Source organism: Anolis sagrei, chromosome 6 (genome assembly GCF_037176765.1).
Source record: "Anolis sagrei isolate rAnoSag1 chromosome 6, rAnoSag1.mat, whole genome shotgun sequence".
In the NCBI taxonomy this organism is placed as follows: Eukaryota; Metazoa; Chordata; class Lepidosauria; order Squamata; family Dactyloidae; genus Anolis; species Anolis sagrei.
This window is the reverse complement of record NC_090026.1, coordinates 103,963,241-103,990,095: the sequence shown is the minus strand read 5'-3', so window position 1 is coordinate 103,990,095 and position 26,855 is coordinate 103,963,241. Positions and strand designations below refer to the sequence as shown.

At 42.6% G+C, this 26,855-nt stretch overlaps 1 protein-coding gene across 3 annotated transcripts in view; it reads left to right on the top strand.

The window, feature by feature from the left end:
* ZNF804B (zinc finger protein 804B) overlaps positions 1-26,855 on the top strand; it is a 290,105-nt gene that overhangs the window by 201,500 nt on the left and 61,750 nt on the right. The window contains exon 2 of one of the 3 annotated variants that reach the window (XM_060782299.2): positions 21,039-21,083. The exons of the other annotated variants lie outside the window; for them this stretch is intronic. Coding sequence (XP_060638282.2) covers positions 21,039-21,083 — 45 coding nt within the window. The remainder of the gene's footprint in view (positions 1-21,038; positions 21,084-26,855) is intronic. 3 annotated transcript variants of the gene reach the window in all.

The following is a 26,855-nucleotide window of genomic DNA, read 5'->3' as shown; positions in this document are numbered from 1 at the left end:
AGGTCTTCCAAATTTAGAATTCCACAGTCGCTCACTCTGTATGAAACCTCATATTAGAAATTTTAAACTTTACACAAATTTTAGTGACTAAATCCTTGTTTATTAAAACAAGGATATGAATGTGCATGCTATTATATGAATCATTGCCTTCAGCAGAACAAGCCTAGAAAGGATGCTGATTCTTGGCTCACTCTCAACTCTTATTTTTAAGCTAATGCAGTGTATTTGAACCATCCATTACTTTAAGACAGGGGTCCTCAAACTTTTTAAGCAAAAGGCCAGTTCACGGTCCCCCAGGGCCCTTCCACACAGGCCTATATCCCAGAACATGAAGGCAGAAAATTCAGATATCCCAGTTCAAAGCAGGTATTGTGGGATTTTCTGCCTTGATATTCTGGGATATAGGACTGCCTCCCAAAATCATAGCTAATAGCTACCTTAAGCCCCATGGTCAAAATGTTTGTTCATTCCTGATATATATATACATTATATACAATATATAATAAAGATTTCTTAGGGTTCCATGAGAAATGTTTGCTTTCAAAGGGCTCTGCGGCTGAAAAGGTTTGAGAACCTCTGTTCTAAACCAAGGAGGTAAGTGCTGAAAGCTGTCCTCATACCAAATGTATATGACAGAGTTCTCAGCAGTACACTGCTTGGCGTTCAGGGAATCTTCAGACAAGCTATTCACAGAGAATAACGTTCTTTGGCTTGTAAAGGTACTCAGCAAGTATGATGGTATAATGGTTGAGCATTTTCGGAGTCTATCTTCAAATGAGCGTAATGATCACTACTGTAGAGAAACCATTCAGAATGAACTGAGAGTCTTTGTGGCCAGGGAAGTGCTAGAGAAAATTGATAACAGATTGGAAAAAAAAGATAAGTACTACTCTGTCATACTAGATAACGTATCTGATGTAAGTTTCTTTGAGAAGATGTCATTGACAGAATGTCTGATGAAAATGGAAGCAAGATTGATATAAAGGACATTCCATAGAATTTAGGAGAAGGCCAAAGACTGGTGAAGATAGTGGGGAAAATCTAGCATGGCCACAGTTGTGATAATGGTATAGACATGAAGGGACAAAAATAGTGTTTGTGTGTTTGGGCAGGCTACTTATACTGAACCACCAAGCATCATTCATGTCCTATGGCTGTCATTTTCTCAATTTGATCATTTCGGGTGCCTTATCATCAAAGAAATCTATTTTGATATGCTGCAGTGCACCTTTGTACTATTTTCTGCCTCTGTTAAATGTAAGCAATTTCTAAAATATGGCATGTTCAACCTGTTCCTACTGAGTGGCACTCAGTAGAAAAGTTACATAGCAAGTGCAAAGTCTATGCAATGTCAGACAGATTGGTGATGTTCTGAGGTGCAAACCTGCAGGTCTTTGCTATGAAGGGTTGTGCCTAACAGCTTCATTGATGGACTTTATCATTCTGGGGCATTCTGTTTCATGTGAAAATGCAGGTAAGGCTGCGATAATAACTTACAATGGAGGTTGTGACTGCTATCTCAAGGGAAGGATGAAATTTATCCCATCGTACAGGGAAAACAAATATGCAGATGTGATTACCACTATGGAAGTACTTATATTTACCTCTGATGTTGATGACACTTCCAATGAACCCAACTGGAGCAAAAGAAAGGGCAGTTTGTATGTGAGGATCATTCATGATTAGAAGTAAAGGAATCCAGGAGAATTTTAAAAGGAATTTTCCAGTATTTATGGTGACGCTGTACTCATATTGAATAATAATTTGAGTATTACAGACATATATGGGGATACTTCTACAACTGTAAAAAAACTACCAGAAAAGAGTCTTACCACACACTATATTGCAGGCAGGACTGGTTCAGGAATAGAAATAGCAATGGTACAGATCTTTCCGTTGGGCCATGTCCATCACATTCTGCCTCCTGGAAAATGCTCACCATGAGATGCTCTACAGTATATTTATGATACTAAAAATGTTATGTGTTTCCAGACACCTGGGGATGGCTACAGATTATTCTCAGAACAATTCCTTTATCTCAGCTTGTCCCAAAGGTGGGATTCAAGGTAGCTTCCAAGATAAAAGAGAAAGGTTTAAACCCAAGGAAACTAACTTTTAGGGAGCAGATTTATTGTGCTGTGCTGTTCGCAAAGACTTGTATCACCTTATGCACAACTCTGGGAATTTAGGGAAAACATGATGGTTTGCATTTTTCTGGATCCTAGTGCATTCCACTCCCACAATTGTGTAAATATGTTTATACTCTGAGGCTGGATATCATTCTGTACTGCTTCTGAAGAAGTGGGTTTATATCCATAAAAGCACATGGCAAAATAAGTTAGTCTTAAGATTGTTACTACATTCCTTCAATTAATGAAGCTTCTGAGACTGACCAGATCATAAAGAAGCCTTAAGTCTTTCAGTTGTATGCAAAATATTTGTTGTTGTGTGTCTTTAGTAATAACAACAATAACAGCAACAACAACAACACTTTATTTATATTCCGCTCTATCTCCTGAGAGGACTCAGAGCGGATTACAACATACACAGGTAGGCAAACATTCAATGCCTTTTAAATAACGATGACACACAAATACACAGAACAAAAGACTTCCCCTTTCATCTCCGGCTTCTGGAGACGGTGCTCACTCTGGCCATGGGGAGGTGCTATTTTTCCATTTCCAAGCCGAGGAGCTTGTTGTCCGTAGGCATCTCTCTGGTCGCGTTGCTGGTGTGGTTGCATGGGTGCCTTTATTACCTTCCCGCTGAAGCAGTAACTATTGATCTACTCACATTTTCATGTTTTCAAACTGCTAGGTTGGTAGGAGTTAGGGCTAACAGGGTAACTTACTCCAACCCACAGCTTCGAACTGCCAACCTTCAGGTCAGCAGATTCAGCAGCACAAGGATTTAACCCATTGTGCCAGCTACAGTCCCCAAGTGACTATACATATTTTTTTCTACATAGCACTGTTTAACATTCCTTTGGAAAGATTTTTCCTTAATGCAATGCTGCTTTGTATTCAAAAATATAAAAATATTTTTGTGCATTTTCTCTAATATTTACAGTATTCATGCTGTTCAAAGAACTGCATTGCAAAATTCTGGAAAGAATTTGGATAATGCTTTGGGATGTGCCAACTTCATTAGAACCTAATACTGATTAATATAAAACAAGTCACCACCATGACCCTCAGCAATCAGTCAAGACCTCTGTGGCTTGAAACTTTGTCTGCTTCATGCCAAGATACTTTTTGGACTAAAAATCCTCCAATCATCCAATAATTATATACCACTTTTTGTCTGTATTGTGGAAACAACAATATTGCTATTTCTTGTGCCACAATTTGATAATATAGGTATAATGAGAAAAACCATGTGTGTTTGACTATGATTTAAGGAAAGTAGGGCTTTAATTTTCACTTGCCCATGGAAATCCATAGTGTGATCTTAGGCAAATATACATTTTCGGCCTCAAAGAAAGGCAATGGCAACCTTGCCAAGACATCCCTCTGGCACAGGCATGTAGCCGGGGGGGGGGGGGGGGGGGGGCTTGAGGGCCCCCCCCCCCCCAAATTCTCATGGTAGTTTGCAAAAAGGCCTTACTGGTGCATTATTTAAACAGTTATGTTTATTCATATCATGATCTGATCACCATACTCAATATATCCCATATGCATGGGGGTATTGGGGTAATGATACAAAAGGTTTGGTAGGGTAGACCCTCTTTCACTCAGACTCAGCCCCCCCCCCCAAAAAAAAACTCAGCCCCCCCCCTTCCCAAATCAAAATCCTGGCTACAGGCCTGCTCTGGCAGGTTCACTTTTAGGTTTCTATATTTTGGAAACAATATAAAGGTATTCAACATGGAAACAATGTTGGAAACAATATAAAGGTATTCAACATGCAGTGCATAATAAGACTCAGAATGCTTCAATTCTCATCGCCATTATCAATATTCTCAAAGTGAGAAAAATATTTACTATAGGCTATACAAACCACAGTTCTTGTTTGTTTGTTTGTTTGTTTGTTTGTACTATAGGAAAGCTAAACAACAGAATTTCTCCATCCATTTTTCTGGAGAGTCAGTAAGATTTTGTGGCTATTCTAATGCAAGAATAATTTCCCCAGCAGTAGGTCAGCTGCCCAAAATGATGCACACCATGTGCTCACTTAGCTCTCGCAGTTGGCAGCTCCATTGTTCCTAAGGAACAGAGCTGTCAAAGGAAGTCAAGGTTTTGGAGAGACAGATGGTCTCTATGGTAGGCTGAAAACATGAACAGCTTTGGAAATTAGGATTAAAAAATCAATTTGTCTGAGTACTCATTGGGGAGGCAAGAAAAGTTAGGTGAAAATGCAAAGGTGATGAGCTTTCAGTCACCTGTGTCATGATGTAGGCAGGCTCCTGCATACTAATTATTACAAAATCTGTGTTGGGGCATATTTGTATTACTATGTGCCATTTTTAATTCTTGAATACTACTAATGTATGATTTGCTTCATTTAAATCCAAAGAAATGACAAAGAATGTTGTTATTTGATTGGTCCTAATGGACTGCAGGTAGGTTTTAATACTTTCCTGCTAAAAACTAGTGTAGTGGCCAGTATTCATCCTCGGGATGCATCTATACTGTAGAATTAATGCAGCTTCATGCCACTTTAACTGCCATGGGGCATTTTAATGGAATCATGGGAAGTGACGTTTTACAAGATCTTTAGCCTTAGGTTCTTGTGGGTTTTTTTCGGGCTATAGAGCCATGTTCTAGAGGCATTTCTCCTGACGTTTCGCCTGCATCTATGGCAAGCATCCTCAGAGGTTGTGAGGTCTGTTGGAATTAGGACAATGGGTTTATATATCTGTGGAATGGCTGGGGTGGGGCAAGGAGCTCTTCCCTGCTGCAGTTAGGTGTGAATGTTTAGCTGATCACCTTCATTAGCATTTGAAGGCCTGCCTGAGCCTGGGAAAATCTGTTGCTGGGAGCTGTTAATCTGTGCCTGGTTTTTTCCTCTCTGTTAGAATTTTTTAATACTGGTAGCCAGATTTTGTTCATTTTCATGGTCTCTTCCTTTCTGTTGAAATTGTCCACATGCTTGTGGATTTCAATGGCTTCTCTGTGTAGTCTGACATGGTAGTTGTTGGTGTGGTCCAGCATTTCTGTGTTCTCAAATAATATGCTGTGTCCAGGCTGGTTCATCAGGTGCTCTGCTATGGCTGACTTCTCTGGTTGAAGTAGTCTGCAGTGCCTTTCATGTTCCTTGATGCGTGTTTGGGCACTGCGTTTGGTGGTCCCTATGTAGACTTGTCCACAGCTGCATGGTATACGGTAGACTCTGACTTTATTTAATTCCCATTTATTTCAGTGTTAAAATTATGGACAATTTAGTTTGAAATCCAACCTATAGTTTATAGACTTTAAGATATATCAGAATACCATTATACAAGAGCAGTGCTTCTCAGCCTTCCTAATGCTGTGACCCCTTAATACAGTTCTTCATGTTGTGGTGACCCCCAACCATAAAATTATGTTCATTGCTACTTCATAACTGTAATTTTGCTGTTGTAATGAATCGTAATATAAATATTTAATGTGTAGGATGTATTTTCATTCAATGGACCAAATTTGGTGCAAAGACCCGATACGCCCAAATTTGAATACTTGTGGGGTTGGGAGGGGATTGGTTTTGGGAGTTGTAGTTGCTGGGATTTATAGAGCACTCTGAATTCCATCAACAATGGAATTGAACCAAACTTGTCACAAAGAACTCCCATGACCAACACAAAATACTGGAAGGCTTTGGTGGGCATTGACCTTGAGTTTTGGAGTTGTAGTTCACCTACCTCCAGAGGGCACTGTAGACTCAAACAATGATAGATCTGGACCAAACTTGGCACGGATCAATTTGCCCAAATGTGAACATCGGTGGAGTTTGGGGAAAATAGATCTTGACATTTGGAGTTCTAGTTACTGGGATTCGCCTGCAATTAAAGAGATTCTGAACCCCACCAATGATAGAATTGGGCCAAACTTCCCACACAGAACCCCCATGACCAACAGAAAATACTGTGTTTTCTGATGGTCTTTGGCAACCCCTCTGACACACATACCCCTCATGAACCCAGGGTCCCAACCCCTTGGTTGAGAAACGCCATACAAGAGGATACATTTGTGATTGTATACTCAAGCCTTACTTGCCCACAGCTGCTTCTGTTCACAAACCTACCAGGATCATAGTGGGGCTTTGGTTGTGAAATGCTGTCAAGCTGATCTTGACTAACTGGATTCCAGAATTTGCTCAGGATTTATAGTTTGGAGCAATATTTCCATGCCACCAGGCAACAAGGTTTCTTATAAAAAAAAGAAACGAGACAAGGCTGTACTGTTCATTATTGTTGATTCTGAAGCATGAATAGGCAAAGAATGATAAAGTCTTTAAAATTAGAAGGCATTACAAAGGCCATGTCCAATCCCTTGTTATGTAAGCAACTCAACTTTGAAGTGTATCTGTTTAACAAGAGAGAAATAGAAAGTTTGCAATATCATTTCTAAATAATACAATTAATTTGTCATTTAATTGAAAGAAAAATTACAACTAAAAGCTGAAAGCAAATATCAGTGAAATGAAAAATGAAAGCAATTTCTTTTCTTGTTAATAACAGGAAATTTCATAATAACTTCATATTAAGGTGGCTTCATTTTTGAATGGTAGGTTACATACCTGTGACCATCTTTCTTCGAGTGGTGCTCTGCGAATTCACACTTGTGGAGAGACTGCGCCTGCGCGGGCTCCAACGGAAACTTCTACATTTTAAAACTTTCAAGTTTTGGCGGTAACCCCGCCCAGCCCCGGCAGGGGATAAAAGGGCACCCCGCGCACACCGATCCAATTCCTACGCCGCTACGGTAGCGAGAAATTGGAGGTTTGCATAGAGGGGAGGCTGGGCGGGTTAGTGTGAATTCGCAGAGCACCACTCGAAGAAAGATGGTCACAGGTATGTAACCTACCATTTTTCTTCGTGGTCTCTGCGAATGCACACTTGTGGAGACTAGCAAGCTCAGGTCCCGGAGGCGGGAAGAATGCAAACCGACTAGTCAAGTCAAGGGCCAAACAATTTTATTAAGTGCAAACATTTAGTAAACAAAAGGTTGTAAACACTTCCGAGGAAGGGCACAGTGCATAAAACTTATGGGAGTACGTGATCCTCCCGGTCACGCGAGGGTGACCAATTCACAGTGAAAGACACCCAATAAACGAGGGCATTCTTGAACAATAAGAACTGTTTCATGACCCTTGAATCAAAACACATGGTGATTTCCGAGGCACTCATTGCAATGAGGGCACATTAAGTGGTTACACAAAAACAGTTTTGTTAACAAGTGCAAAACACATTAGCAAGGTAAAATGGTGTCGACATCGACACAAACAGTACCTGTGGGGGGCCCCATTAGGCTGTAGTGCAAGGTTGCCTGCGCCTCAGGCAGTAAGGCATCAAGTGTAAAGGTGCAATTACATTCACTGGCACCGGTAAACAAGTAAATTCAAGTAGAACATGGTAAATGACATTCACAACAATGTATGGTACCGAAGAAAAGCTCGGTACCGACCAACACAAGAAAAAATCTTTGGGTCCTATGAAGGACACGATCCCAAAATCGCCCTCCCAAAGGCCATGTCAGGTGTACACCTGGTATTCAATCTGTAATGTGAGACAAATGTCTGAGGGTTCTTCCAAATGGCCGCCTTGCAAATAGCGTCCAGGGGAATTCCCTTAAGGAAGGCTGTTGAAGCCGCCATAGCCCTGGTTGACCGAGCCCGGACAACCAAAGGGGGCTGCTTTCGAGCAAGCTGGTAACAAAGCTCGATTGCCGAGGTGATCCAGTGGGACAGGCGTTGTGCCGTGACCGGCAAGCCCAACTTCTCTCGGGCATACGCCACGAACAGTCTCTGAGTCCTTCGAGACCGAGCGGTTCTGTCCCTATAAGAAAGCAAAGCCCTTCGCACATCGAGCATGTGAAGTTCTTTCTCCCTCGGGGTGGAGGGGGACTGACACAACGAGGGAAGGACAATGTCTTCATTCACATGAAAAGGGGACACAACCTTGGGAAGGAAGTTCACGTCGGTACGGAGGACTGCTCTGTCCTCGTGGACAACAAAATATGGTTCGTCCACGCGCAGTGCCGCAAGCTCCGAAGGCCTATGGGCCGAGGTGATAGCAACAAGAAATGCTACCTTCCACGACAAGAGTCGCAGGTCGATCGACGATATCGGCTCAAAAGGCTCCTGTGCGAGTCGGGCTAGCACAAGGTCAAGGTCCCACCCTGGAGTCGGGGAGCGGACTGGGGGGTGTAGGTTGTTGAAACCCCGCAGGAAGGTCTTCACTGAGCTCTCCTTAAACAAGGAGGCCTCACCTGTTCGTTGCAGCTGCCAAGAGATGGCCGCCAGGTGGGACTTGAGCGACGACAACGACAGGCCTCGTTCGGTAAGGTGTAGCAGGAACGAGAGGACTGACGGTATCGACGGCTGATGGTCGTCAAGGCCCTTCTCGGAGAGGAAGGCCTGGAAGCGGTTGAGGCACGCCGAGTAGCACTTTTTGGTTGCCGGCTTGTGAGCTGCCTCCAGGATCGGGAGGACTCCTGGACACAGGGACCTCAGAACTGGATCCTCCACGCCGAAAGATGCAGAGAAGCGAGGTCGGGGTGGAGAAGTTGACCGTCTTCCCGGGAGAGTAGGTCCTGCCAAAGTGGAAGGCGTCTCATCCGTCCCTCGGACAGCTGAAGAAGGACCGAGAACCACGGTTGTCGTGGCCATTCTGGCGCGATCAAGATGCAGTTCGTCTGCGCCGACTGGATTCTCTCGATCACCCTCGGGATGAGCGGGAAGGGAGGGAAGAGGTAGAGCAGATGCCGCGACCAGTCTAGAAGGAACGCGTCCCCGAGACACCCCGGTACCGTGTTCGGAGCAAGCCGGGCACCGAACTGAGGAAGCTGAGCGTTTTGCGGCGACGCGAAGAGGTCTGCGGTCGGGAGGCCCCAGTCCCTGAAGATCTTGGCCAACTCGTCTGGGTTCAACCTCCACTCGTGAGATGTTGCCTTGGTTCTGCTGAGTGCGTCGGCCTCGACGTTGACCTCCCCCGGGAGGTGCAAGGCTGTTATCGACACCGACCTGGCCACACACCAGTCCCAGAGTTCCAGCGACAGCTTGAGCAGTTTTCTCGAGCCCGTTCCTCCCTGCTTGTTCACATAGAACATTGCCACCATGTTGTCCGTGAGGATCTGGACCGACTTCCCCGCTACCAGGAGAGCAAACGCCCTCAGAGCTTTGAAGATTGCCAGCAGTTCCAAGTAGTTTATGTGGCACTGCTTCTCCTGTGGAGACCAGAGGTCGTGGACTGAGAGATCTCCTGTATGGCATCCCCATGCGAACATCGAGGCGTCTGTCGTTATTGTGACAGCCGGGGGTTCTGGATGGAATGGAACGCCTCTGCAGACATGCTGGCGGTTCATCCACCAATTTAGAGAGTCCTTTACCGACTTCGGTATCAGCAGGCGTTTCGTAGGACTGTCCCGCATGGGATTGAAGTGGTCCAAGAACCATCTCTGGAGGGGACGGAAGCGGAGCCTCGCCAATGGTGTCACCATCACCGTGGAGGCCATGTGCCCGAGGAGGACCTGTATCTGCTTCGCGGAGACCACTCGGGATCGACGCACTTTGAGCGCCTCGGCACGAAGAGCTCTGAACCTCTCCTCCGGGAGGAAGACTGTCTGGGAGAGAGAATCGAACATGGCGCCGATGAACTTTATGCAGGTGGTGGGCTCGAGGTGGGACTTCTCCTCGTTCAGCTGGAGACCGAGGTCTTCGAGGAGGGAAAGTGTCTTTGCCACCTGAAGGCGCAGAAGGTCCGGGGAGCGTGCTGCCAACAACCAGTCGTCTAGGTACGGGAAAATGCGGATTTTTTCCCTCCTGAGGGCTGCCGCGACCACCGACATGCATTTGGTGAAGGTTCTCGGTGCCGTCACGAGACCGAACGGAAGGACGTCGAAGACGTACGTCTGCCCCGCTACCCTGAAGGCCAGGAAGCGCCTGTGATGCTTTCTGATGGAAATATGAAAATAGGCGTCTCGAAGATCGACGGACGCGAAGAAGTCCCCATGCCTGAGGAGCGGGAGAATGGACGATACCGTCACCATCCGAAACTTTTGAGGTTCGATGAAGGAGTTTAAGTCCCTGAGGTCGAGGATGGGGCGGAGGGAGCCATCCGGCTTTGGGACAGTAAAGTATCTGGAGAAGAAGGCTCGATGGTTTTGAGAGTCCGGGAGAGGGGAAATTGCCCCCTTTCGAAGCAAGGTCTCGACCTCCTTCAGAATGGCTGAGGATGGTTCGGTATCGACAATTTGACCCGTTGGTGGGAGCTCTTCGAACTCCAATGCATAACCTTCTTCGACAATCTTTAAAACCCATGCATCTGAGGTGATATTTTCCCATGCAGGGAGAAAGTTCGTCAGGCGGTCCCCGAACGGTGTCGAGCCGGATGGAAGGAAGAGGGCGGGTACCATCGGGAGGGACATGGGAACAACATCGGTAACGAAAAAGCAAACGGTATCGTCCACTAGGGCGTCAAATGCGGCGCCTGGCTTGGTTGCCTCCAGAGGCCTGGCGGGATCGGGAGCGTTGTTGCTGATGCTGCCTTCTCTGTTGTTGTGGCTGCTGAGGGTGGGTTTGCTGGGAGGCATGCAGAGGGCGGGTAGGCTGCCGGTACTGTATGGTGCGGTACGGGACCGTGTGTCGGCGTTTGTATTGGAACCATCTGGTCCTCTGCGCCTGGTTCTGATTCTCGAACCCGCACTTCGAAGCCAAGGTCTTGTAGTCGTGATTCGACTTCAGTTTGTCGTCCGTACCCGCGTTGAAGAGTCCCAGGGCATCGAACAGGAGGTCCTCGATCACCTGCCTCGAGGATGTAGAAAGGCCAGAGGACCTGAGCCATGCATGTCTCCTGATTGCCACGGCGTGAGCAATCATCTTGCCCGCGGTGTCTCCCGTGTGTTTGGCCATCTGCATCTGGTGATGGGCCAAAGAGTTCGCCTCCTGGGACAGGGTGGAAAGGGCAGAGCGGTCCTCTTCAGACATTCTTTGGAAGAGTGGTGTTGCCTTCTCCCAAAGAATCTGTTGGTATGCGCCCATGCAAGCGCCATAATTTGCCATGCGGGCCAGCAGGAGGGCACCGGAGTACAGTTTTCTGCCCACCGCATCGAACCTTTTGCCCTCACGGTCGGACGGCGCCGACGATTGCCTTCCGAACCCCTGAGCCGCCTTCACGACCACCGAGTTAGGGTCGGGATGGTGTTTCAGCCACTCCAAGCCCTCATCGTCCGTTCTATACCAAGACTCGATCTTCTTGGAGGTTGGAGGGATGGAGGAAGGGGTCTTCCAGGAGCCCTGGATCACTTCTAGGAGGTAGGGAAGGAAGGGCAGAAGAGGAGCAGGAGGGGATTCCTCTTGCACCCTTTTAAACACCGGGTCCTGTACTGCCTTGGAAGTCTGCTTGACCTCTAGGCCCAGAGCTTCAGCCATACGAGCCATTTGATCTGCAAAGGCTCGGACATTGTCAGTAGGAGATGGAGGGTCAGCCTCATAGGCGTCGTGAGTAGGTGATCTCTCGATCCCGAGAGACAACACAGACCCCGAGTGTACCGATCTCGGCAACTCGCCATCCTCTTCTTCGTCATCAGCTGCCACTGACTGAGGGGGAGGGGATGAGGAGACATCTCTACTCAGGAGCTGCAGCGGGGCCACCGGAGGGGCTTTCGAGGTTGAAGCCTGATTGGCACGGGCCAAGGCCAGTCTCATAGTCTGCCTGCCCCTTTCCGGAGTCTCCAGCACTGGAGAAGTCTCCTGTCTTGCCGTCACAGTTGTCAAGGTCGCGACCGACGGGAAAAGCTCCTGTCTGGCTGTCACGTGTCGAGTTGGTGCCTTGATCACCGTGTCCACCGAAATCACCGGGGACTCGGGTTGCTCTGACGGCAGCTCTGGCAAGGACTGCGGCTCCTGAGCGGGCTGAGGGGCCGGTTGGGGTTCGACCGGCTGCAAAGGCGACGACCTCGCCGACGAGGTGGCCGAGGAGGCGGTGGTTTGCTTTCGGGAAGAAGAAGAAGACGAGGATGGAGGCGGCATCGTTTTCTTCTTCTTTGCCGGTGGTTGAGATGTCTTCGACACCGACTTGCCCGGGGTGGGCGGAACTGAGGAAGAGGTAGAGGCACGCCGAGACTCCTCCTGAGACCGGCGGAAGGCAATACGAACCGCCGTGGAAGATGGCGGAGTCGCCGACGTCGACCTCGTGGACCTGATCGATCTCATCGACGCCACAGAACTGGTGGAAGAGTGCCGGATGCGTACGGTCTCGGTCGTGACCGTGCAAGGAGCCTTTTGCTTCGTTGGCTTTGTAGCCTTGGAAGCTGTCGACACCGAAGCTTTGGAGGTTGTCGACATCGCTGCTCTCGGCCTCTTCTGTGCAGCCTTCTTCGCCCTTGTCTGGCGAGGCTCGGCCTCTGCCGATGGGCTAACAGGTCTTGGCGTCGATGCTGCCTTCGACGTCGAAGCTGAAGTCGAGGGCCTGGATACCGCTGTCGACGTCGACGCCGATGTCGATGTCGAAGGAACCGGAGCCAAAGTCTGCTGATACAGAAGGTATCGAAGCCGGTGGACCCGATTTTTACGGGACTGTGCTGTCAACGATTGACAATGACGGCACGAAGAAGTAATGTGTGCCTCACCGAGACATAAAAGGCAAAGAGCGTGAGAGTCCGAGTCAGGGATCTTCCTCTGACAATTCGCGCATCTTTTGAAACGAGTTGTTGACATAATCCAGTCAAACAACTCGAGGAACAAACTCTGACGAGAAACTATCCAAACTCTATCCAACTAGAAGTACCGAAGCGAGCCGTGCGGCGGAAAAAAAGGAATTGGATCGGTGTGCGCGGGGCGCCCTTTTATCCCCTGCCGGGGCTGGGCGGGGTTACCGCCAAAACTTGAAAGTTTTAAAATGTAGAAGTTTCCGTTGGAGCCCGCGCAGGTGCAGTCTCTCCACAAGTGTGCATTCGCAGAGACCACGAAGAAAAAATAACAATTAGTGATGTCTAAAGGGAGGGCAGTGCTAAAATACTACAAAGTGCATAGTGGTAGCTGAGTCTCTGAGCCAATCTAAATAGTTCAGAATGAGAATGTGCTTCTTATCAATATGAGAATGAGTTTGACAAGATCATTTAACATTACATAAAAAGTCTATAAAATAATACCAAATGGCTGGCCTTACTGCAGCTACAATCACATTAGAACTAATTGATTAAAGTAAAGCAAACTCTGAAGCTAGTCCAAAAGAATATGCTGAGACAAATATTCAAATTGTCTCCTCTTCTGGGTTGTTGTAGGTTTTTTGGGCTATATGGCCGTGTTCATAATAAGACTGGAATGTCCAGGGTGGGAGAAAGAACTCTTGTCTGTTGGAGCTAGGTGTGAATGTTGGCCTCCTTGATTAGCATTTGATGGCCTGACAGTTTTTAGATGTGGCTTGTTAGTGCATGGGGTGATCCTTTGTTGAGAGGTGATTAGCTATCCCTGATTGTTTCTTATCTGAAGTTCCACTGTATTTGAGTGTTGTTTTTTATTTGCTGTTATAATTTTAGAGTTTTTTTTTAATACTGGTAGTCGGATTTTGTTCATTTTCATGGTTTCTTCCTTTCTGTTGAAATTGTTCACATGCTTGTGGATTTCAATGGCTTCTCTGTGTAGCCTAACATGGTGGTTGTGAGAGTGGTTAGAGCATTTCTGTGTTCTCAAATAATATTCTATGTCTCCTGTTCTTTAAGTAAAGTTTGATCTTGGTTTGATTGTATTGGCTTTCGTTTGAACAAAACAGTCTTCCAAATTTAAATGCAAAAATATTATTGTTTTGTGTGTGTGTGTGTGTGTGTGTGTGTGTATTAGGAGCGACTTGAGAAACTGCAAGTCCTTCAAGTGTCAAAGAATTGATATTTGAAGAAGACTATCTCCAGTTGTTGCAACTGTGAGCCTAAATTCAAATTGGAACAAGCCCTAGTAATTTGAGGATGAACATTCCAATTTTGGGGCATCCCTGCTATAAATAATTCCTCCATTTATATCCAAAATAAGTGTACATCTTCCTTTTTCTTGAACTGGGCTAACTGAAAGTTGATAGCATAGGTCATAGACAAACTCAGATACATTGTGCTACTGGTCAAACAACAGAAAGGTGTGGCCTGACAATCTAATGCTGGGCTATAAATTGGGGTATTTTAAAGCGCCTGAACAAGCAGAATGACAGTGGATCAATTGGGACTATCCTCATAAAATTGGCGGTACAGTGACTTCCAACAGGTCAACTAATATTGATTTTGGGAATTGTGATACAAAAAGTTTTTCTCAGCTCTAAAACTTGCTCTACAAATGCAGAGAATGGAAGCAAATGTTCTCTGAATGGAGATGAAGCTGAAAGATTAAATCTGATAGGCCTTAATATATGTATAGAAGGGACTTTTCGGATTCTAGCTTGCCACATTATTCAGGAACAATAAGGCAAGAAAGGAACATTATATGAGCATTTTGTAAGTGATAGGTTTGTAGACATACATGGAGAGTTTCAAAAATGCAAATAAATACTCATTTTTCTTTCTGTTTTCTGTCCATTTTGTTTGCTTTGTCATTCAAATCTTTTTAAATGTTCAATTTTTTCCCAGGGATAATATTGGCAAAAAATTTAATTCCCCATTCTTCATGCAAATGCATTTACAATGTAAGTGCAGTGAAGAAATTGAGAAAAGCAACTAATATAATAACCGAATATTTATTATGTATGCAGAGTGCATGTGTGCATTTGCTACTGGGATAACTTGTCGACTGTACATTATGTGTCTTTGTGATAAGGTTGGCCAGAATTAAAACATGGATTTTATGAAGAGAATAAAAGAAGGAACTATTGTACAAATTGTCATCGTTCAAATTCAAATTGAACTTGGCACATATTACCTTAGGTATGAACACAAATTATAGCGGTCATTATTAGACTGGGACCAAATCTCAGAGAGGAAGATTATGAAAGGAGCTTTAATAGTTAAATTATATGACTTGTCATAAACAGATTATTATACTTGCCCATTCTCTTTATGATGACTTAGGGAAAATACTTTTAAGAAGTTCAGTAAGATGTTTTCCAGAAATAGCAAGATGAGCAAATATTTAAAGAGAGAAATCTGAGTCGTTATAATACCATTATCAATTTGTTCTACGTCCCAAGCTTTTAATTGGACTGAGAGCTAAAAGGTCTCAGTCTAACTGAGGCTATCCAAGAAAATGCAACTCAATTTCATAAGCCATAATTTAGTTGTGCCTGTCAAAAACTGATACTATTCCTCTGTGATTATATATTTTTAAAGAATTTTAAACTTTCCAACTTTGCCTTGGTTTGTGAGATGGAAAATGTAAAAGTCACATTTGTGACCTTAATTCACAATCTTATAGTGCAACGTTCTTTGAGAGACCCAGGGAAAAAGAAGCAACTTGATGCTCCATTGTCATAATAAGAATAAGTCCTATTGCTGATATACTGTGGGATATGCATTTGTTTTTGCCGCTACTCCAGTAAATTACTTGAAAATGTTCTTTCGATGTTGATAGTAAAGGTAAAGGTAAAGATTTCTCTTGACATTAAGTCTAGTCGTGTCCAACTCAGGGGTTTGTGGTGCTCATCTCCATTTCTAAACTGAAGAGCTGGTGTTGTCCATAGCCACCTCCATGTGGCTAGCAGGACTGCATGGAGCACCATTACCTTCCCGTCAAAGTGGTACTTATTAATCTATTCACATTTGCATGTTTTTGAACTGCTAGGTTGGCAGAAGCTGGGGGTAACAACGGGAGTTTTCCCCACTCCCCGGTTTTGAACCACCAACCTTTCGGTCCGCAAGTTCAGCAGGGTCAGCGGTTTAACCTGCTGCACCACCAGAGGGACCTTCAATTTTGATACATTAATTTTATTGTGAACACAATTAGAAATGCCATTATTTCAGTCTTTACCTCAGTAAATTAAATCTTTACATGTTGATACATTGGTTTTATTGTGGACCCACTTTGTGTCCATTTCCCATTGCTATGAATGAATAATAAAATTTAATACCAATCAAACTTAATAGTGGGTAAAATGACAGAAAGCATTTCATGTTGTGATCTCAGTTACTGCTCTATCATCAAACAAAAAAAAAACTTGATGCAATGTGCTATACATTCCTGTCAGTAATTTATTCATCAGTTATTTATTCTAGCATTTTAACAGAATTGAACAATAATGTTTCTTCCATTCTGATGTTGTTTATTGGTATGCAATCATTCTAAGATGTTATTCACTTACCAAAATAATGGTTTATTGGGTGTATTGTTTCGTTAGTATGCAATAAATAACTGATGACAGACCATTGGATCTTTAGGATCTCTCTCAGTTTGGAAAGGATTAATCCTCTGTCAATCCACTGTTTCAGTTGGTTTCAATATGTCCCAGTTTGTCTCTCATCCCCAACTTTCCCCTTTTGTCCTCAAATTATGTCATTTTTTTAAAATTGAACTCAAAGGAATGTACACTCATGGAGAGAAAGGAGAGGAAAGTGGTTCCCAATCTTTTTTTGACCAGGGACCAATTTGGCCATGGACCACTTGGCCAGGGACCACTTGGCCAGGGAGCACTTTGACCAGGGACCACTTTGAGCACAGACCATTCTCCAATATTAGTACCAAAAAGGTTACAAATCAGTTTTCAGTCAACTTTAGATTTGGTTTGGGGTGCTGATTCAGAAAATTGCATTGGATAGACCACATCAGCTCTAGTTTCTGATACAGAACATATGCCCTGGTCCGTGACAGGGAAGAAGTAGCAGGTGGCATGAAAGGAGTGGAAATAAAATAAGTAAAATAAAATAAATAAATAAAGATGAAGGAGGTCCGAGAACCAGATTTTTGTCCTTGCGGCCCACTGGTGGTCCGTGGCCCACAGGTTAAGAACTGCTGCTGTAGACTCAGGTAAAAACAAACTGCAGCAGCTTCTCCTTGCCTGTGTGTTGTTTCTCATCAGGCCCGTAGCCAGGATTTCGTTTCGGGGGGGGGGGGGGGGCTGAATTTTTTTCAGGGGGGTTTCGGGGGGGGCTGAATTTTGGGGGGGGGCTGAGTCTGAGTGAAAGAGGGTCTAGCCTAGCAAACCTTTTGTATCGTTACCCCAATAATACCCCCATCATGCATATGGGATATATTGAGTATGGTGATCAGATCATGATATGAATAAACATAACTGTTTAAATAATGCACCATTAAGGCCTTTTCGCGAACCACCATGAAAATTTCGGGGGGGGGGGGGCTGAAGCCCCCCAAGTCCCCCCCCCCCCCGGCTACATGTCTGTTTCTCATTAATAATTTTTTATATCTTGACCATACTCTGATGTTGCTTGGCTATTTCTGACCAAGTTTACATCTAAAAATGTCAAATGGTATATAACTTCCTTCCCCATACGATATTTTTAGAAAGCCAAGTCTACATGGTTCTCACACAGGTGGTTTTGAAAGTCACCATATGGAGGTGGCATAAGAAAAGGAATCCTTACCCCTCTTCTCTATGTAAAGTGATTTACTTGAGTTTCAGATTTGGCCTTGTTTATATAGCTATTGAAAAGGTTATGGTTTTGTTTAATATTCCTAGGAACATAGCAAAGCATATGAGCCAAGCTTCATAAGGTGCTCTGGAGTCTGAAATGTGTGCTTATGCATTTAGATGGCAGGAGTTTTGAAATGAACTCACAGATGGGGGTATAAATCTAATATGCCTGTAGCTGCTTTTTAAAACTCTCTTCATAAAATATGTGCAATAATTCTAGCAAATCTTGTCACAACTATTTTCATAAAGAAGCATATGTGATTTTGAATGCATGAAAATTTCCTTTTAGATATTCAGCTGAACTTTCTTCCTATCTGGAAAATGGGACAGGACAAAATATGTCTGCTTTATATTCATTATAATCATCAGTGATATTTTCTTATCCCTTTAGATACTCCTTTCGACAAAATTATCATTTTGTGGTATAGCCCCGAGATCTAAGCAAACACATTGTAATGCATATTAACATCCCTATGAAGTCAGTAGAGCCAATGTGCCTATAGTCTGGGTTGTAGTTCATATTAGTAAGTGCTTAAAGGGGATGGTTTAATTAGTAATAATGGCTGGCATTCTGTGTTGCAGTTATATGTTCATAAATTAAGAATGCAAGTTGCTCCTTAAAAGTAAGTTGCTCCTTAAAAGTAAGTTGCTCCTTATTCATTATTATAATATTTTGCCATGATCATAAATACCCCAAACCTATTTTACCAAGTGTAAGCTGCACCAAAAGATACAGTTAGCAATTGCGATACAAGAAGGTTATGTTTCCCATCCTGGCAGCAAATGAGACTGCAACAATCAGAATCAGGACCCCATCAAAAATCCTTGCTCATGTAAGGGGACCGGAAATGTCATCCTCCTATATCCCAATAATTAGTTGAACAGACCTTCATCTCTTGGTATACTTGCTCTTTAGTAAAGTATTTATTTTTATTTATTTACTTACTTCATTTGTTTCCCACCTTTCTCTACCCTGAAGGGGACTCAAAGTGACTTTTCTTATGCTAACTATTCAATGCCTTTGAACAACCAACAGTTAAAATACATTAAGTTAAAGACCTAAAATTAAAATTAAATGCACATTAAAAACATATAAAACATTACAATCACTGTTAAAAATCACGCCATCTACAATCGTAATCCTGGGCCATTCCAAAAGTCATTGCACATAATTCAGTAGCTATTATAGCACTGTAGTTAATCTCCGAAGGCTTGACCCCAGAGCCAGGTTTTCACTTTCCTTCTGAAGGCCAGGAGGGAGGGAGCTGCTCTAATATCACTGGGGAGGGGGTTCTACAGCCATGGGACCACCACTGAGAAGTTCCTGTCTCTTGTCCCCACCAGTTGTGCCTGTATAGGACCGAGAACAGGGCCTCCCCAGACTATCTTAATCTCTGAGGTGGTTCAGAGGAGATACGTCCGGACAGGTAAGCTGGGTCAGAACCATTTAGGGCTTTATAGGCTAAAGCCAACACTTTGAAATGTGTTCGGTAGTAGATTGGCAGCCAGTGGAGCTGATGTAATTGTGCTCGGTAGCAGAGTGGCAGCCAGTAGAGCTGATGTAACAAGGGGTCATATGCTCCCTGTACACTGCTCCAGTGATCAACCTGGCTGCAGTCCATTGGACCATTTGAAGCTTCTGAACAGTCTTCAAAGGCAACCCCACGTAGAGTGCATTGCAGTAATCTATTTGGGATGTGACCACCATGGCCAAGTCTGACTACCCAAGGTCCAGTGCAGCTATCGCACATGTTTAAATTGTACAAATGTTCTCCTGGCTACCGCCGAAATCTAAGGTTTTGGCTCAGCATTGAGTCCAGGAGAACTGCCAAGCTGTGAACCTGAGTCTTCAGGGGGAGTGTAATCCTGTCCAACATAGGCTGTAACCCTATACCCTGTTTGGTCTTGCGACTAACTAGGAGTACCTCTCTCTTGTCTGGATTCAATTTCAATTTGTTCACTCCCACCCAGACCATCACAGCTGCCAAATGCCGATTCAGGACCTGAACAGCCTCCTTAGTAGCAGGTAGAAAGGAGTGATAGAGTTGAACGTCATCTGCGTACAGATGACATCGAACTGCAAAACTCCAGTAGTAGTAGATTTTCGGGATGTGCTAGGAGACATTCTTTAGTTATGCATACTAAGTAGAGGATGTAGAATATTGGTTAGTTCTACCTATATCAATTCTAAGAAGGACAGAATTCCAGGATCTCCTTTTCATCAGCAGTTCTTGCAGACTTAAGGTGGTGGCTTTCTTTATTGACTCAATCCACCTGTAGTTGGTCTTCCTCTTTTCTGTCTATCTTCCACTTTACTGATTTACTGATTATTATTGTTTGAGATCATGCACTGAGAGACATAGATTAGATACAAAAAAATGATGATTTTTGTTATATTTCCTGATATTTTCAGTTCTCCCTTGGCAGCAAGACACCAGACAGATATGATAGAAGTCTCCACTGCTAACTGTCACAAAGGACCTTATCACAATAGCTAGGTAAAGCACCCCACTTTGCCAACTTGCTTGTTGTAGGAAATTTAGAAAAAAAATCAAACTTCTGCAGCTTCTTCTAATGTATGTTGTCTTCCTTAGTAATATTACTTGGGCACATGTGTCCTACTTTCTTTTTGTGAAATTTTGGAGGGTATGGATATACTTGAATGAACTGTAACCTGCTTTAAATATACACATGTCTCATAGAAAATAACTATAGTTGTTCCATCAGCTCCAAATCTATTGTGTACCATGTGATTTTTCAGTAGAAGAGATTCAACCAGATGACTTGATTCCAGAACATGAATGCAATTAAATCTAATGCAAGCTGTTCCTGTTATGTAGCTTTGTTTGGGAAATAACATCCCCCTGGTGAACAATTTTATAGCCTGAAACAGGTTGTAGCATTTAACATTAGTTTAGTTCAATAAATTTTAATTCTGCATTATTACTTTTCTTGAACCTAATTCTGCCATCCCCAAATATATGGATGACTAAATCATTGAGGAATAGCCCTCATATTTACAATACTGCTTTTTCTATCCAGATTTTGGTTTTATACCGGCGTAAATTGGGACTCATTGAAAGTAGATGCTAAATGGTGTGAAAAACTAGTCGCATTTTACTGAGAAGTAAATGGTATTTGCTGTTCAGGAAGTAATTTCCTCATTGCTTATTCAAAAGACATTTGCTTTAATAACCTCCTCTTTCAGAGAACTCACACATTGACCCTCATTAGAAACATGTGTTGTTTTAATTCATTCACAAGCAACTACATTTAGTATAATTTAAAGCTCCGTAGCTACTGGTCACATCCATGTGCCATCTGTGTTCTTCATTCCTAGGTATTCCCTGAGGGACCAGACACAGGCAGAAAATTACTTGGAGTTGTAAGTAATAAATAAATGGCAAAGACATTTCTCCAATTCAGCTGTGAGGAGGGAGCATGCCGTGAGGCAGGAAGGCAGCAAGCATGGCTGCGTCACAGAGAACACAACATCAGGACATTGAAAATGCCATATTGCCCCACATATTAGAAATTATATGCAGCCCATTGATCAAACCCATTCTATAATCAATTTTACACCATTATTATAATGTATGACTATTAGAGATGGGGAAAATATTTGCATTAAGCTTGCAGACAAGAAATTCTTTATACTTATGTATGAGTCTAAAAATTATACTCAAAAATGGACTTATTTACAATGTGCAAACTGTACCTTAACTCAATGTGAAGACTGCACCTTATCTGTTTTTAAAAGGAACTATCCCCTTCTCTTTAGTAAAGGCAAAGTCTTAGTCCATCCAGGGAGAACCTAAAGAAACACTCGTCACTCTGTATTCTCTCTGCCATTAGTTAAAAATGATTTGAAGACTACAACAACAAGAGAGCAAGTTTTCTGGGGAGAAAACTTGATTTTCTGCGCAGAAAATGAAATTTCTGCATAGAAAATACAAGAGGCTTTGTTTACGTGGATTTTTCACATTCTTGATCCTGGATTACAAATACTGCATATTTTTGAGAGTTTTCTCACAACAGGAAGAAAAATAGTTAAGTGATTCATTCCTGCCCACTAGAATAAAATTTATGAAGATTTACATCCCTAGTAACCACTCCCCTGCCTCCCTTCGTAGCTTACTCTCTCTCTCCACTAAATTGCTTAGATATCTATGTAGGTTATCTTAGCAGGCATCTTTCTTCCTGTTCTTATAACCTTTTATCAAGGCCACTAGAAGTTAGGATGGCTTAACCTGTACATATTTGCAGATGCTCTTGGGTCATGGCAGCCTCTCTACTGGTAAGAATAAATTTTCCTTGGGAAAAAGAATATTTCCTTCTCCAGGCTCTTAGGGTCACAAGGAGGAAATAAAATCTTCTCATCCGAAACTGTGGGGTACAATATAAATTCTAGAAAGCAAACCTAGCTTAAGAATATAACTTCTGCATATTGGGATACCTCTTTGCTTGGGGCCTAAAAAGACCAAATCTGGGCGAACTGCTATTGCCGTTTAGCTTTTTATAGCACTGTATTTAATTCCCGGTCCCTTCATATTTTGAGTTTGCACTAGCCTTGGCCCGGCCTTTTAATTGCTCAGAACAGGCAGGATTATTTTTAATGTATATGTTTAATTGTGATAATTTTATGCTTATGTTGTTTTGTTAATTTTGTTATGCTGTTTACTCTGTATATTTTGGTGATGTTGCTTTGAAACCACCCTGAGTCCCCCTTGGGGAGATAGAGCGATATATAAATAAAGTATTATTATTTATAATGGGTTCAGAAGCATTAAAAAGTCCTGTTCATTTTCACATTACCTCAGCCTACCTTTGACTAAAGGATTTTTCTAATTTTTGTTTCCGTTCCTGCTTTATCTAGCAATGGTTTGTTGGTTTCTGAAACTTATTGTAATTGATCTCTATGGTAGATGGGGCAGGTGAAAATGTGTGCGATGTCTTTGTTATCAGGCATTAAGATATGATGAGGAACCAAACAATGAAATATAGCCTATAGCACCTGGTAGTCATTGACAGTCGCTCATTGAGGTACCAACAATGGCTGGACCTGCTTAGCTTCAAAGATCAGATGGAATCTGGTGTTCTTAATGTATCCTGGCTGCTATTTCAATAGGGTTAGTAAAGAGCAAGCTGTTGTTGACTTTTTTAAAGCTTGTGTGGTCTTCAGCATTAATATTTTTTGCTAACTTAACTGCACTCTACATTTATTGGTCACACGTGTCCCAGGTTTCATTGCTGAAATGTTGGAGGATATGTGTGATTGCACACTTGGAATGCCCTGACCTTAAGATTGCAAATTGGCCAGATAAATAAACAGTCCCAGGCAGCTGTTAGGAATTAGCAGCTTCGTTTTTGTAATAGCCTGCATGTTAAAGGCACAGCTAAAGGGCTGGTTCAAAAGCTGAACAATCTCCCTTGTAGTATAATTCATTAGAGATTCACTGAGCAAAGCTACGTGGAAATAGCCAAGTTCAAGGGATTAATAGACCCCAAGAGGCCTGAAACACTATGAAGCTGTAATCAGCCACTTAACTTCTTTCTGGAAACCGTTGTAGCATCATTGAAAGTGTGCATTATTGTCTGGCTAATCTATTTCTGTCACGAAGCTGTAATAGAAGAAACTCCAAATGTAATACACTAGAATGACTAGATAGGTAGACGGAAAGATAGACAAATAATAAAAACTTCATTTGATCTTTGCCATGGTTTCTACTAAGGGTGAACCAGAAAATTATTAGATCACTGAAGCATTTCAGCTGGCCAGAATATTAAGGTAACAGCAGTATTTAACTCTGAAAGAATTAAAGTAGCAGCATCATAATCCGTTTGCCTTTCTCTACACATTAGTCCAGTGTTTCTCAACCTTCTTAATGATGCAACTCCTTAATACAGTTCCTCATGTTGTGGCAACATTATTTTTGTTGCAACTTTATAATTGTAATCTTGCTACTGTTATAAATTGTAATGTAAATATATGATATGCAAGATGTATTGTCATTGACTGGACCAAATTTGGCACAAATACCCAATACGTCCAAATTTGATTACTGGTGAGGTTGGGGGGATTGATTTTGTCATTTGGGAGTTGTAGTTGCTGGGATTTATAGTTAACCTACAATCAAATAACATTCTCTACTTCACCAATGATGGAATTGAACCAAACTTGGCACACAGAACTCCCGTGACCAACAGAAAATAGTGGAAGGGTTTGGTGGGCATTGACCTTGAGTTTTGGAGTTGTAGCTCACTTACATCCAGAGAGCACTGTGGACTCAAACAGTGATAGAACTAGACCAAACTTGGCATGAATACTCAGTGTGCCCAAATGTGAACACTGGTGGAGTTTAGGGAAAATAGACCTTGACATTTAGGGGTTGTAGTTGCTGGGATTTATAGCTCACCTAGTATTCTGAATCCTACCAACGATAGAATTTGTCCAAACTTCCCACACAGAACCTCCATGCCTTGAGGGAACTTGCTGGCACGACCCTCCATCCATCCTCACACGCTCTCCCTCGCCCACACATGTGCACCCCACTGCCATCCGCCAAGCATGCCTGCTCTCCCCCCGCCCCTCACTTGGCATCTCAAAAACAGCCCTCTCCTTGGCTGAAAGGCCTGCCAATCATAGTGGAGGAGGGCCTTTGGTGAGAGGATTCGTCCTTCTTTTCCAAAAAGGAAGAGGACAGGTGGAGAGAGCTTCAGCCTTCTCTGCCAAAGGGGTTCCTAAGACCATGTATTTGGTGACCCCTCTGAAATCCCCTCGTGATCCCCCCCAGGGGTCCTGATCCCCAGCTTGAGAAACACTGTATTATTCCAACATGGCATAAGTTTTGGCATTAGAGGAATCAGGAGGTCCACAGTAACCACAGTATTCAATTCTGGTGGCAGAGATACTGCATAAGATGCATTACCATGATGTAATGTCCATGTTCCACTTTCCATCTCCTCATCTGATCCTGAAAACCCATCTTAAATCCAACAAAGAATGGAGTTCCATGAATCTAGCAGCCTTGCTTCAGAATGTATGAGGAACAGTAGGAAGGTCATAGTAGGTGAGGTCTGGATGCATCATCTTTCATCATCTTGCTTGGCAATGCCATATTAACTCTACATCAGTCAACTGGCAGAATTTTAAGATGGATTTTAATAACATTTACAATTGTGGCAACCAACCCAGGAAACACTCATAATATTATATGTCCCATTTACAACATCAAAACAGGACAATAGCCTCATGTTTGTTATCTCCATACAATCATCTCTCTGCATGCACAGATTCAACCAGCCATGACTTGGATTTTTTTTTAATTCCCAAAAGCAAACATTGATTTTGCAAACTTTTTATAACCAATACCATTTTTCTGCATCATTGTGTATAATGAGACTTTGAGCATCCATAGATTTTGGTATACACAGGGGGTCCTGAAATCAAACTCCAATGAATATCAAGGTAAATTAATATCTAAATAATATTGATCCCTGCTGCCAGTCCAATACACTGTTCCTTAAATGAATGATACATATACATGTCAACAATTAAATATAATAATGGAATAAAAACAGTTAGATTTTATTTTCAATATGAAAAATTGAAGTTAAAGACTTTAACTCCCTTCCTGGTGAGATCAGATTGGCCCCCTCCCTCCTGTCCTTCAGAAGGATGGTAAAAACTTGGCTGTGGGACAAAGCTTTTGGGACAGTGCAATAAAGCAGCAATAGGAAACCTTACCAGGCCAATTAGATTTGTTGCAGATGATCGATACAGTTTTAAACAGTGTGTTTTCATGCCGAGATATTTCTAAAAAATGTTTATGTATGCATATAATAATTCTTGTCTCGGCATTGAATGTTTGCCGTATATATCCTGTGTTCCACCCTGAGTCTCCTTCAGAGTGAGATGGGTAGAATATAAATGTTTTAAATAAATAAATAAATAAAATCCAAAAGTGATACGCTCTTATTTTGGTGACCAGGTTTAGTGTTAGCTTTTCCATTTAAAGGTGTCAATTTCCCCTTCACCACTGAATAATGAGAAATTCAATTGGACTGGCTTGCTGAACAGTCTTTTCAACCTGTTCGTGTATTTAGTAGAGGTGTAGCATTTTTTGTTAGTCCTCATAATTTGTATCAAATGTGTTGAATTCGTACTTACAAGGTGATATCCGATACATGGACATGGCCTACACCAAAAATTTAAGAATTAAAATTTACCCCATATGTTTTCATTTTATTTTTGTAAATCTTGGAGGGCTCCTAAAGTCAGCTTCATATTCAGTGAAAGGAAGCAAAGCAAAGCCAAAAAGGCTGACTTAGTGCCTTGCCTTTCCTCTGTAAATTAATGGCATATCACCATTAGGAGCAGGAAAAAGAGGGAGCAGTGTTTGCTGGGAACAGTGCAATACTTTGGGAAATGTAGTTTGGGAAGGGAGGAGCCCTATGCCAGAGAATTCAAAAGGCCCTGTCCCAAACTACATTTCCCAGAATGCTGTTCACTGCTCAGCATCAGAGGGATTTGCCCCTCTGTAGCCAGCCAAAGTTCCAATAAATTTAAATTTCTACACTATAATTTATGTTCCTGGGTTATCAATGTCATTTCCTAATTGGTTCTATAATAAAAACATGGTGAAAGTTTATTAAACTGCAAAACCTTTGTCTTTGCATGAGGGACATCATGTTATAGCACATTTTGCTATCCAGTCCAACAGTTTAACAACATCATCCACCCATTTAATAAAGTTTTTGGTGCAAAAACAAAGTTCCCAGTGTAGTACCACTACTTTCAAAGTAAGGATTACACAATTAAACAGGAAATAATACTTTAAAACTAGGAACATGTTTTCTTTATTATTAAAAAATATTGTTTATAAAAACTGAAAATTCCCCAAAACTCCGTGGATAAGTGAAACATTCTGAAATTTGGTGGGCTAAGAGTGGTAAATATGTTCAACCACTGTAATGAGTTTCACCCCAATAGCTGTAAAAATGAGGGAGAAAGTTTCCCCAATTATAGTAATTATATGCATTACTATAATGAAATAGTATTGAAATTTCATAATTCCCATTATAGCAACAAATGTTTCACTAACTATACTTTAGAAACACTTTAGAAATGAAATACCAGTGCCCCCAGTTTTGTTAT